Source organism: Caretta caretta, chromosome 3, assembly GCF_965140235.1.
Source record: "Caretta caretta isolate rCarCar2 chromosome 3, rCarCar1.hap1, whole genome shotgun sequence".
NCBI lineage: Eukaryota > Metazoa > Chordata > Testudines > Cheloniidae > Caretta > Caretta caretta.
In genome coordinates, this window is record NC_134208.1 from 144001105 (window position 1) to 144015433 (window position 14329).

Below are 14329 nucleotides of genomic sequence, written 5' to 3' on the forward strand. Positions count from 1 at the left end.
AGGCACCGTTTTTCATATCTGCACTGTCGATTTAGTATTTTGGTTTATATATGCATGTAAGGAGCTTGCAGATGATTCTTCCCTTAATTGATGAATCACTGACATACTACTGTTCCTCAAAAAGGGTGGCTCTCCGGGTCTTTGTTTTAATAAATTAGAAGGCAGAGCTCCCCAGTTGGTGTAGCTTCACTTAAAGTAGGAGGGAAGAAGACTGGAGGTAGATTCAGTGAACTTTTATGTCATATAATTGTACACAGTATAGTTATAGCTGTGTCGGGTCCTGGATGTTAAAGTCAAGGTGGGTGTGGGTTAGGCAATATCTTTTATTGGATGAGCTCTGTGGCTCAAAAGCTTGTCTCTTTCACCAACAGAAGTTGGTCCAATAAAAGATCTTACCTCACCCACCTTGTCTTGCTAATTAACTTATATAGGCAGCTTCTGAGGGAGTACTTTGAATGTAAAGTAATGATGTTGTTGGGTAGAATAAGTTATGCTCTTAAGTCTCCTCAGATATGTGATCAGTGGAGAACTGTCAGTCTACATGTTGTTTTTTATGCATGAATCAGCTTATCTGGAAGGGGCCGTTAGTTGATCACTGTCCTCCTGCATGGTAACTGGACTGATTTCATGCTCTCTAAGCATCTCTATAGATGAGTGTCACATGTAGTCTTAAATATCTCCAGTAATGGTGATTTTACAAAGTTCCTCTTCCTTTTAACCTACTTTATCCTTACTGCAATTTAGACTATGTATATTTTGATGTTATTTTCTAAATCTTACAATTTTTGTTTCTCACTTCTTGAATTCAACTGTTTCTTGGCCAAAATTGAATACTTTGTCCCAACTAAGGCCTAACCAGTCTCGAATAGAAGAGGACAGTCATTAGACACGCATGAACCTGTAGAGGTTCTTGTTCAGGTACAATATTCAGAGGAACCTAGTCCCAGTGAGTTGGTACTTGTTACCATGCCAGTTCTGTAGAGCCTTGCTTTGAGGGTGGAGCATTGATGACAAGAGAGGAAGCAACAGGCTTTCTCTTTGTGCTTTTGAATTGTGTTCCTAGAGTTCAAGGCTCTTTCTGGTTTGGAACATGCCTGACATTCATATTGTCCAGGGATTTGTTCAGCATACTCTGAAAGTTCACTTGGCAGATTGGTCTTTGTCCTTTTGTCTGAGAAGCTTGACTCTAGCCTGAAGACAAAGGAAAAGGCAATTGTTGCTATGTTTTGTCTATTTTCTTGCCTTGTACATTATGAGGTTATACTCCTAAACTTCATGTCTAAGTTGGTTCTCTGCTGAAGACTTAGAGTAGAAATTTTCTGTGCTCTGAACTTCCATGTCTGCTTCTTTTACTTGAAGAGGTCTCTGATCAGTCTTCCAGATTTGCTCTCAAATTTAGCAGATTTATGTCCTCCTTCAGCAGATCTACAAAACTAACATTTAGAATAGAACTTACACAGGCAATATTTTCTAAATTATCATGCTCGTCTGTATCTTGCTTGACTTGATATTTTCCTTCCCTTGGTTGCTTATATTTACCTACTTAATTGCATATAACTCCTTAACTCTGCAGATAGCTAACAATTCCTTTTGGTTAAGATAAATGATCTGTTTTACTTTGTCACTTGATTACTTTTCTGTTTCACTACCAGAGAATTGCTGCAATTTACGATGCAGTAGGCAAATTACTTTCATCTCAGTTTCCAGCTCCTGGTCTTGTACAAATTGTTCTAATCTTTAACCTCTTTTCCCATCAGTTTTGGCATTTTACTAATCCTGAACTATTGCTTCACAAAACAAAACCCAGACCAGTTTGTCTAAATCAACATGTGACTTTGGAGTCTGAATATATATTTTTCTGCAGAACACCAGTGCACAGCCTTTCACCCTAGCTACATTGCTAGAAGTCTGTTAAATGATTTTTAACCAGTAACAAAACTTAACTTTTTATTCTGTTAAAGTGTTATACTTTCTTTCTTATTGCAGAGGAATTATCTCTTAGCATCTCTGTTTCAAATTGCCAGATCCAGGAGAATGTGGTGAGTCATGTGCAAAAATAGTATTATGTACCCAAACTCTTTTAAAGCAATTGATAGTAAGAAAGAATGTCTCATAAAATGGTCAAGGGAAAACACCTAAAGGTTTTACAGCCATGGAACTCTCTATTCTCAATAGGTACATAAAAGCAGTCTCCCTTATTGACATAATTGATATTTTGGTGAGTGTGTGTCATCATATGTAATACAATGACTAGAATTTCCTTAGAGAAAGTTCCTTCCCCTGTATATCTATTTCCAAATTAATGATGCGCACACACAATGGGAAACCTATATTTGTAGGTGATGCAATTATGCTCCAAATACTTCTGCTGAATTTTTTATATTTTCATTTACTTAAGGGCCGGAGATATGAGTGAAAAATAATCTTAGTAGACAGGTTTTTAACCTTTTGTTTGACTGTCTTTATTAGAACCCAGAACAGATTGAACTAAAAGTGTGTTCTGGAATTTTTAAGAATGAGATAGCAGATATTCAGTGACATTCAGAATAATAAGTGGATGTTATGTATATATGTCAGTTAGTACAAAATTATTCATTTTCTTTACTGTCACCATAGTGTTAAATACAATGAGGCAGATACGACAACTTACATTAGCTTTGAATCTGCCCCATAGTTTTAAAATAACCAAAGCAACTTTAATTTCAAACTGTTTATTGAAAGCATGATTAACAATTTAGCCAGTACCATTGAATTTCCAAATGGACATTTGTTCTCTGATTGCTCCTAATGTTTGCGGCTTATCTCTTTCATGCAATAGGATATCAGCTCTGTATATCAGATCTTTGCTGATGAGGTCCTAGGTTCCGGTCAGTTTGGCATTGTATATGGAGGTAAGTTACTGTGAACTTTTGCTATGTATGTGCTCATGCTGGAGGTGTAGTTGGCTAGTGTCCGTATATTAGCTACAGTCACATTTCATATATTACTCATATCTGAGTTGTCCCAATGACATACAGCTCTGCTGCCATAATATTTCATGTTAAAATGCTTAAGTTACAGCATATTATTTGTTTGTAATGTGAAATCATGAGCAAATGAAATTCTGGAAACAAGACAAAATCATCTGAACAGTCTTGCTAGTTTTCTTCCATTTCATGTCTCCTCTTCCCAGAGAAGAATCATTGTTACCTTTTAAGACTCCACCTATCAGAAAGCAAGAAAGGAGGCAAAAGAACAGTAATTAAACAAAAAGAAAAGGAGTACTTGTGGCACCTTAGAGACTAACAAATTTATTTGAGCTGGCTATGTAGACTCCCTCCTCAGGCCCTACGCTACCAGCACTCCCAGCTATCTTCGAGACACAACTGACTTCCTGAGGAAACTACAATCCATCGGTGATCTTCCTGAAAACACCATCCTGGCCACTATGGATGTAGAAGCCCTCTACAGCAACATTCCACACAAAGATGTCCTACAAACCGTCAGGAACAGTATCCCCGATAATGTCACAGCTAACCTGGTGGCTGAACTTTGTGACTTTGTCCTCATCCATAACTATTTCACATTTGGGGACAATGTATACCTTCGAATCAGCGGCACTGCTATGGGTACCCGCATGGCCCCACAGTATGCCAACACTTTTATGGCCGACTTAGAACAATGCTTCCTCAGCTCTCGTCCCCTAATGCCCCTACTCTACTTGCGCTACATTGATGACATCTTCATCATCTGGACCCATGGAAAAGAAGCCCTTGAGGAATTCCACCATGATTTCAACAATTTCCATCCCACCATCAACCTCAGCCTGGACCAGTCCACGCAAGAGATCCACTTCCTGGACACTACGGTGCTAATAAGCGATGGTCACGTAAACACCACCCTATACCGGAAACCTACTGACTGCTATTCCTACCTACATGCCTCCAGCTTTCATCCAGACCACAGCACACGATCCATTGTCTACAGCCCAGCTCTATGATACAACTGCATTTGCTCCAACCACTCAGAGACAAACGCCTACAAGATCTCTCTCAAGCATTCTTACAACTACAATACCCACCTGCTGAAGTGAAGAAACAGATTGACAGAGCCAGAAGAGTACCCAGAAGTTACCTACTACAGGACAGGCCCAACAAAGAAAATAAAAGAACGCCACTAGCCATCACCTTCAGCCCCCAACTAAAACCTCTCCAACGCATCATCAAGGATCTACAACCTATCCTGAAGGACGACCCATCACTCTCACAGATCTTGGGAGACGGGCCAGTCCTTGCTTATAGACAGCCCCCAACCTGAAGCAAATACCAGCAACCACACAACAGAACCACTAACTCAGGAACCTATCCTTGCAACAAAGCCTGTTGCCAACTGTGTCCACTCAGACATTCTTGTCAACCGCTGGAAATGGCCCACCTTGATTATCACTACAAAAGGTTCCCCCCCCCCCCCTTCCTGGTAATTTCTTACCTTAAGTGATCGCTCTTGTTACAGTATGTATGGTAACACCCGTTGTTTCATGTTCTCTGTGTATATAAATCTCCCCACTGAATTTTCCACTGAATGTATCTGATGAAGTGAGCTGTAGCTCACGAAAGCTTATGCTCAAATAAATTGGTTAGTCTCTAAGGTGCCACAAGTACTCCTTTTCTTTTAGCGAATACAGACTAACACGGCTGCTACTCTGAAACCAGTAATTAAACAGTCAATGTAAAGAAAGAAAACGTCCTTTCCATTTTGCCTCCATTGTCTAGAAAGCATGGAAACTTTAATTCTTCTGTATATTAGTTGTGCTATTAATACTCTTCTTACTCTGAAAATTTTGTGATGGAGATATAAGTTGATGGGCTGGTAGCTGTACACCATTCTTGACAGAAATTTATTTTGCGTCTGGACTCCATGGAAAGTGGTAGCATGACATTTTGTGTAAGGATTCTCTTTTAAGTTCAGATTGTGGGGTGGGAAAGAGAGATTGTGACAGAATTAGACAGTTTTCCCTGTTTATCATTTTTTGATCTACTCCCAGAATTATGCTGTCCTTTGTATAGAAACTCCTCTTGATGTTTACAACAATTACTCCTTGGTTCAATACTTCTTTTAGCCAATGTGTTTAATGCTTGTATGAAGCATTTGTCCAAATTCTTTTTTAGTTCACGCCACCATTTAAAAATGCATGCATGGTGTAACACATTTAAGATACTAAAATCACAAAGAAAATGGGAGAGCAAGAAAAGAGAATATAACCAAAGTCTTACGTTCTGACTGCATTGATCTATTTATTGCTGAGACAAAGTTGGGTGAGGTAATATTTTATTGGACCAGCTTCTGATGAAAAGAGACAAGCTTTTGAGCTTACACAGAGCTCTTTGTCTCCAGAAGAAGAGCTCTGTGTAAGCTTGAAAGCTTGTCTGTCTCACAAACAGAAGTTGGTCCAATAAAAGGTATTACCTCATCCACCTTCTCTTGCTAACATCCTGGAATCAACACTGCTTCACTATTTATTGCCAACAGTTCACAGATTGGATCTGGTAACCATTATACCATAAATAGGAATATTCTTATTCATTTAAAATTTGGATATACAACCTTCTAGTTAACATACAGTGAATAAAATACTTTTGGTTTCATTTTTGTGTTCCCGTATTTTTAGAAAATTTCTCACAGAAATAATTAAACCAATAGGATGCTCTAGGTATATGAGAAATTTTTGCTTTTTTGCAGAATGTAGGACAAAATTTTGAACTTGTAGATACTGAAAATCAGATACATTTTGAGGTATTGATATCTAGCTTTTCTTTCTGTTTGCCCCTCTATTCACATTACCTTTAATTTCTAAAAGGTGTTAACATTTTTGTGGGGTTAGGGAGGAAATTTGGGTGATCTCTTACTGGTGTATGATTTGACAGCAATACCATATCAAAGGGCTATGTTTAAAGCCATTTTGAACCCACATACAGTATTTAATGTTAATCCTTCACCTGTGTGTGAGCACAGCTCCAGTTTGTTCTCTTTACTTAACCAAATATTGTCTCCTGGTTCTTTAATCAAGTCCAGTATCCAGAAGGAATATGTCTAGTCCACTATTGACTTTATTTTTGTGGCATTTTGGTATAATGTGATGTTTAGTGGAGTGAGAACCTCTTCCTTTGATTTTTATATATATATATTTAACCCTTACAGGTGGCTATAATTTATGTCATTTTAAGAATTGCTGTATGTCATCCGCGGGTTTTATTTGGTATTGATACTGGATGCCTCAAAACAGATCTCCTAAAATCCTTGGAAGGATTTCAGCCTTTATGCCATTTCTTCTGTCAGCCCAGGATATATTGCAAGCTTTTCATTGTATTAGTCTCTTCTAATCTGATTTAATTGTTTTTACTTTTCAACTATGAAGTCTGTTTGGCTACTTTGTTGCCATTTGGAACTTCAGTCAGGCCTCCATTAAGTCTACTTCATTTTGTCCAGTGGAAATAAGCCCTTTTTTTAACCATTTATTCATCATGTAAATCTTTAAGGCAGGTACATTATGTTGATTGCTCCATGCAACAACCTTCAGGAGCAATTACTAAGCCATGACCACCAGTCCTGAATACAGAACTCCAGGTGAGGTCTAGCTAGGTTGTTTATATAGCAGTAGTTTGACCTCCTTGTAGTATTTGTCTAGCAGTGCACCGTAGTATTCTCTGTGCCTCTTATACTATAGCTGTGGACTTTTCTGTGTATTTTATACATTTTTCTAAAATATTTTTCAGCACTTTCACTGAGCAGACATTCCCTTTTGTTTTTGTTACAATCTCATTCTAGATTTAACATTGATGTATGTTAGATTACTAAGGTCCTTCTGTGTCTGACCTCATTAACCTGCCCTCTTCATTGAGGGGTTAATCCTGACATTACAGGAAACAACTGAGCATGGGTGGGGGTGCTGGGTGGGCAGCTGCCGATTAGCATTTGAGACATCCTGTCTGTGTAGGGTATAATGTTTTCTATTGAGGTGAAACATCACACACCCACACCCCCGATCAGCCGGTTTTCCCTACCAGTCATTTAGAGCTTTCAGATGGCAGCACACCTGCTTGGGGCTACTGTATCCCTCTTCATGTAGACTATACCCTGTTGGGCATATGGCATGCCAGCCAGTGAATTAGCTGGATGTACCTTCTAGCACATTCCTGCACACTGTGGAAGTATCCTTTGGCTGCTGGGACAACAGGAGAGAAGAATCCTTACACCTTTTTCCATCTCACCCTGAGCATCAGCATAGAAGAGGCCAGGATTTTATGGGCTTATGTGACACTTAATGGTGCATAGGTCTTTTGCAGGTCATCTGCGTGGGGTGAAATTCACCTAATATATTTAGTATCAATGCACAGATTGGACAGCAAAGCAACAGTCACTTTAAATTTATGCTGCAGAAGAATCCTGCATTTCAGGATTGAGAGTACTTACTGTCATACTTACATTCATATCTCAGTTACAATTTTCAACTCAGATGTGTATTAACATTTATGATTGTGAAAAAAGTACCCATTTCCACAAAGAGGAAAGCTTTCAACTGTAATTTTGTTAATGAATGATTTTCTGCTGTTTGATGGGTGGTACTGCTTTTCTGTTAGGAAAACATAGGAAGACTGGACGGGATGTGGCTATTAAAGTCATTGATAAGATGAGATTCCCTACAAAACAGGAAAGTCAGCTTCGCAATGAAGTTGCCATTCTGCAGGTACAAAATAAATTTTAAATAAAATCCACATTTAAGCTTTGTGTCCTGTCAAAGGAAAAGATTATTTCTGTGATTCTGTGGCATGTGCTTAAGTGCTTTACTGAGCTGGGCATAAGACCGAATCCTTGAAATCTGAGCCCAGCTGTTAGGGGGGGCTCTGAAAGACAGGGAGTCTGTGAGCAGCTGGTAGCAGAGTTGTCAGCTTATTGTTGGCAGCTGTCTACTTACTGCCAGCACGGACCGAGGGAGAAGATATACTTAGGCTTCCTGGGGCCACCCTGAAGCAACAGGCAGCAGCTGAAATTCATGTGACTTCTGTTCTGTTGATTGCATGACTTGCCCATCAATCCATACAAACGTTTGCTCTTTTCCTTTATATTCCTGTCTGATTGTATCATATACAAAATTGTCCACTTCAGATATAATTTCCCTTTCAAGACAAAAGTAATCTTAATACTGGCAATTGGCACATTTCTTTTGTTAAATCTTGCCACCTTGAAATGCCTTCTGCCTCATACCCTTTGTTTCTAATCCCTAATTCTCCATTTGTATATCCTTTCTGATTTTGTAGCTCAGGATAAGTGTAATTTTCCAACTGTTTAATCAGTGCTATATCTCTTTTGTTCTTCATGTGAATTTTGTAACTCTCTAGAATTTGCACCACCCTGGGATTGTAAACCTGGAATGTATGTTTGAAACCCCAGAACGGGTGTTTGTTGTGATGGAAAAGTTGCATGGAGATATGCTGGAGATGATTCTTTCAAGTGAGAAGAGTCGGCTACCAGAACGAATCACTAAGTTCATGGTCACCCAGGTTGGTATTCCATCTCTGTTTGCTTCTCTGAAGAAAAGGGGCCAGATTTTGGTTTCTTAAACTGGTGTGAGTAGAATTTAGGCCAAGGTATTGCCTAGATTCAATCATTATTTAAAGAAGACAAAGCTTTAACGGTAGACTTTGTATTTAATGGAAGTTGAACTGATGAGAATTCAGACTCTCATCCTAGGTGACAGTTTTCACGTTTTTTCCCTAGAGGTGTAATTGGTTATGTTTTAAAGGAGACACCTCAAATTAAGTTTTCATAAAGGTGCATGTGTGGTATAAAAATATTCAAAAACTGCCCTTCCCCAAACAAAATTAACACTAATCGTGATTTTGATCAGGAAAAAAAATAGCACTTGCACAGTGTGAAAGCACAGCAAAATTGTAGAAGTCTGTACAGTTCAAAATTATTGTACAACTTTGTGTCTGATCTTTGGTGCTTAGACACTTACAGTCCTAATCATTTTGAAAATACCTTTCCTTCTTTTGTAGATACTTGTTGCTTTGAGGAATTTACACTTCAAGAATATTGTACACTGTGATTTAAAACCAGAAAATGTACTACTAGCATCAGCAGAACCATTCCCTCAGGTGAGTGAAAATATAACAAATGTTTCATCCTAAATCACTGTTCCACTAAAGAAGAAATATAGAATTTAGAGCTTAAAAATTATCTGTCATAGGACAGTGTTACTGATGTTTTCACCCAAAATATAACTAGAATTATGTGAGCTGCCTGTTTTGTTACCTTATTACATTTTTTTCAACTCTTAGAACACTGAGGATGAAGTTTTTCACCTCTACTTTCCCTGCTCTAATGTTACTGTCCCTCTCAGTAAGTAGTAGCCTCTGCTCACTCCTTCAAAGAGAATAAGACCCCTCCACCTTTCCAACTGCCTCAGTGAGTGCTGGAAGAATACATTTTCCCAAAGCAAGCAGGTAGGGACATCGGAATTACCAATCTGGATCAGATCAGTGAATCCTTCAGGTCAGTGTCCTGTGTCTGACAGTGGCCCATAGCAGCAGCTTCAGAGGAAGGTGCAAGAAACCTTGTAGTGGACAACTGTGGAATAATCTTGCCATAGGGGAAGTTTCTTCCTGATCCTAATCAGTTAATGACTGAAATCTTCATGCTTCAGGTATATCTTAGAGGAGTAAGAGGTGACTTGATTACAGTCTATAAGTACTTTCACAAGGAGAAAATACCAGGTATTAAACGACTCTAATCTAGCAGTAAAAGGCATAGCAAGAACTAACGGTTGAAAGTTTAAACCAGACAAATTCAAATAGGAAATAAGACACAATTTTCTTTAACTATGAGGCTGATTAACATTGGAACAAACTACCAATAAATGTGGTGGAGACCCCATCTCTCACTGTCTTCAAATCAACACAGGATGCCTTTTTGGAAAGCATGCATTAGTCAAACAAGCAGTTGGGGCTAGAGGGGTAACTGGGTGAAATTCTGTGGCCTGTATTATACAGGAGTTCAGATTACTTGGTTCCTTCTAGCCTTAGAATCTATTTAATCTAAAACCAAAAGAGTATATTCTGTTCTCTGAAATATAAATTCAGATATTGCAATGCAACTGTCCAGGAGACTTAAGATGTATTAGTACAACTAAGTTCTAGAAGAGTTTACCACAGTTAAATTAAAAGGACCTGGTGGCAAGAGGTTATGAATTATCTATGTATTTTGTGTACTGATTTATTGAATAAGTGTAGATGTTCTTTGACAGGTTTCAGAGTAACAGCCGTGTTAGTCTGTATTCGCAAAAAGAAAAGGAGTACTTGTGGCACCTTAGAGACTAACCAATTTATTTGAGCATAAGCTTTCGTGAGCTATAGCTCACTTCACATCCGATTAAGTGAGCTGTAGCTCACAGAAGCTTATGCTCAAATAAATTGGTTAGTCTCTAAGGTGCCACAAGTACTGCTTTTCTTTTTGCGATGTTCTTTGAGTGATTGCACATGTCCATTTTACTTCAGGTGTGTGCCAGCCAAGTGTGCCAGAGTCGGAGATTTTTCCCTTACCGGTATCCATCAGGGTGGTACACGTGCCCTCTGTTGCTTCATGCTGCTGCACAATTATATAATGGGCAGAGCCGCCCCTGACCCTCTTCAGTCCCTTCTAAACACCCATGATTGGTGGGGTTGCTAATATTCTCTTTTTCAGGGAATTTTTCTTGTATATAGTTCGTGTACTCATCAATAGTTAGACCTTTAGAGTAAAGTTTTATTATTATTTAGCTTAGTTTTGCTTAGATTGTCAGTTCCTGCTTGTTCTGGGTGCCAACTCCTGGTACATGGGCTTTAAGGCTTGCATTGGCTGCAAGAAGTCTGATAAGTGACCCTCAGCAGTCTAAAGTGCCTCGGTGAGGGTCGCATCTCAGACTGTTCCCATATCTGTAGAAACTTCAAGCCTTGGACCAAAGGGGTGGACGTCAAGTACTTCTGCCTCTGTCAGAAGTGCCCCTCAGTACATTGCGGAGACTCTGTGCTATTCCCCTTCCCTGGTATCAAGGAAGAAGCATGGGCAATGTGTCTTGAAGGAGCCAGCTGCCTCCAAAAGATCGAGGCCACTGCCGACCCTACAGATACCACTAAGGCAAAAATCTCCGATGACCAGGCACGTGGGCACGCACACACCTAGAATGGAATGGACATGAGGAACACATCTTGAAGAGCAATGGTCACGAAAAGTAGGTAACTTTTTTCTCCAGTCTGCAGAGCCTCTTATCAGGGCTCTTTTGACACTACCATCAGAACCTAACCTGATCTTGCAGGACCACAGTCGACTCACTGCATTACAACCTGTCTGCTCTCCATCTTATGACTTGGATGCTCTATAGTTAATGCCTTAAGAGGCAGAGTGTTCAGAGAATGTATGAAACATCTTCCTGAGTAGCTGAAAACCTAGTCAATATACTTTTCTGTTCAAGTGAAAATGATTTTCTTTATGGTCATAGCAGAAAGAAGTTTTCCAGTCTGGGCCTCTTTCCACCATGTCTTGGATTACTTGTTCTGCCTGAAACAACAAGGCCTATCCATTGGTACCATCTGGGAGCTATCTCCAGTTTCCAATCACTGGCCACTCAGTATTCTCTAATCCAGTGTTCTTAAAGAGTCTGGACAGGTTATATCTCCAGGTGGCTATATCTTTAGGGCTCAAATCTGGTGTTAACAAAGTTGATGGGTCCACGCTTTGAACTGATGGCAACCTGCTCTTTACTTCATCTATCCATGAAAGTAGCCTTTTTGATAGCTATTACCTCTGGGAGAAGAGTGGGGGAATTACAAGCCTTGGTAGCTGACCCTCCTTACACAATCTTTTATAAGGACAAAGTTACGTGCACATCCGAAATCTGTGCCTAAAGTAATATCAAAATTCCACCTCAATCAAGTGATATAATTTACAACTTCCTTTCCTAAGCCCCAATCTCATAAGGATGAAGAGACACTCCATACTTTGGATGTCAGAAGGGCGTTAGGTTTTTACTTGGACATAACCAAATTGTTTAGGTTGGCATCCCAACTTTTAGCAGTTTCAGACAGGATGAGGGCCCTTCTAGTCTCAGCACAGAGAATCTCATCATGGATTTCCTCTTACGTATGTGTTGTGACATTGTCAAAATAACCCTGACAAGCGGGGTGGTAGCAAACTCAGCAAGATCTCGGGCGATTTCTGCAGCTTTTCTAGCTCAAGTGCCCATAATAGACATATGTAGGATGGTGACTTGGTTATCGGCACACACCTTTATAACTTATTACTCTGTATCTCAGCATTCCAGAAATGACGCCTAGTTTGGACGAGTAGTCCTTCAGTTCTTTTTCAGGTAGACTCTGAAATGCACCTCCAGATTGAACTGCTTGTGAATCACTTGAAGTGAAATGGATGTGTGCAATCACTCGAAGACAAAATAGTTATAAAACTCTTCTGTAACTTTTGTTCTTCGAGATGTTTTGTACGTGTCCATTCCATGACCCTCCCCTTTCCCCTCTATAGCAGAGTCTCTCCGGTAAGGAGGAACCAAAGGGGTGTGGGGTGGCTTTATGCCATCACGAGGCAGCAGAGGGTGAATGTGTTGCCCCGACAGGTACCACTATAGGAAAAATCTCTGATTCTGGTGCAGTGGGTGTGCACATACCTGAAGTGGGCTAGACATGTCATAAATATAAAGGGAAGGGTAAACCCCTTTAAAATCCCTCCTGGCCAGAGGAAAACTCCTCTCACCTGTAAAGGGTTAAGAAGCTAAAGGTAACCTCGTTGGCACCTGACCAAAATGACCAATGAGGAGACAAGATACTTTCAAAAGCTGGGAGGAGGGAGAGAAACAAAGGGGCTCTGTCTGTCTATATGCTGCTTTTGCCGGGGATAGACCAGGAATGGAGTCTTAGAACTTTTAGTAAGTAATCTAGCTAGGTATGTGTTAGATTATGATTTCTTTAAATGGCTGAGAAAAGAATTGTGCTGAATAGAATAACTATTTCTGTCTGTGTATCTTTTTTGTAACTTAAGGTTTTGCCTAGAGGGATTCTCTGTATTTTGAATCTAATTACCCTATAAGGTATCTACCATCCTGATTTTACAGAGGGGATTTCTTTACTTCTATTTACTCCTATTTCTATTAAAAGTCTTCTTGTAAGAAAACAATGCTTTTTCATTGTTCTCAGATCCAAGGGTTTGGGTCTGTGGTCATCTATGCAAATTGGTGAGGCTTTTTACCAAACCTTGTCCAGGAAGTGGGGTGCAAGGTTTTGGGAAGTATTTTGGGGGGAAAGACGTTTCCAAACAGCTCTTCCCCAGTAACCAGTATTTGTTTGGTGGTGGTAGCGGCCAATCCAAGGACAAAGGGTGGAATATTTTGTACCTTGGGGAAGTTTTTGACCTAAGCTGGTAAAGATAAGCTTAGGAGGTTTTCATGCAGGTCCCCACATCTGTACCCTAGCGTTCAGAGTGGGGGAGGAACCTTGACAACATGTGAAGTGGAATGGACACGTGCAACACATCTCAAAGAACAACAGTTACAGAAGAGGTTAGTAACTGTTTTTTCTCAAGTTTGCTAGTAAGTTTCCAAAGTCAAGTATGTAAAGGGAGACATCACTGAAGGAATAGGACTAACTGCTTTTTGCTTCAATTTGTCCAGTGCAAGCAATAGTTAAATGACGGCAAATCTGTGATGCCTGATACCATACTTTTTGTTTGGACAGTTGCTCCTCTGTGAGATCTGCCAGAGATTTTTCAGTTAACAGTACTGTATTTATTTATAGGTGAAGCTGTGTGACTTTGGTTTTGCACGCATCATAGGAGAGAAGTCTTTCAGGCGCTCTGTGGTTGGAACCCCTGCTTATCTTGCTCCTGAAGTACTCCGGAGTAAAGGTTACAATCGCTCTCTGGATATGTGGTCAGTGGGAGTTATTGTCTATGTGAGCCTTAGTGGTACCTTCCCATTTAATGAGGATGAAGATATAAATGACCAAATCCAAAATGCAGCATTTATGTATCCACCGAACCCCTGGAAGGAAATTTCTAGTGAAGGTAAAGAAATTCAAGAGAGCTTTTGCTTTCTGAGATCTTGTTTTTTATAGCATTTTATATACATTAACACTTTGGAATTCAGGTATTTTTGAATTGCATTATGAGTTTGATTCAGACACGAATGTGAAAATTGACAGCTGAATGACTCTTTGGTAAAGGCTAACATCATAGGTGTGAACCAGCATGAATTTGTGAAAGATAAACAATGTCAGGTGGGATTACATTTAAAAATCGGTCTAGAGAAAAG

At 39.6% G+C, this 14329-nt stretch overlaps 1 protein-coding gene across 1 annotated transcript in view; it reads left to right on the top strand.

Moving 5' to 3' along the window:
• PRKD3 (protein kinase D3) overlaps nucleotides 1-14329 on the top strand; it is a 78104-nt gene that overhangs the window by 58222 nt on the left and 5553 nt on the right. The window contains exons 12-17 of the mRNA XM_048843635.2: nucleotides 1987-2039; nucleotides 2819-2891; nucleotides 7617-7723; nucleotides 8376-8537; nucleotides 9036-9134; nucleotides 13815-14082. Of these exons, the coding sequence (XP_048699592.1) occupies nucleotides 1987-2039; nucleotides 2819-2891; nucleotides 7617-7723; nucleotides 8376-8537; nucleotides 9036-9134; nucleotides 13815-14082 (762 nt within the window). The remainder of the gene's footprint in view (nucleotides 1-1986; nucleotides 2040-2818; nucleotides 2892-7616; nucleotides 7724-8375; nucleotides 8538-9035; nucleotides 9135-13814; nucleotides 14083-14329) is intronic.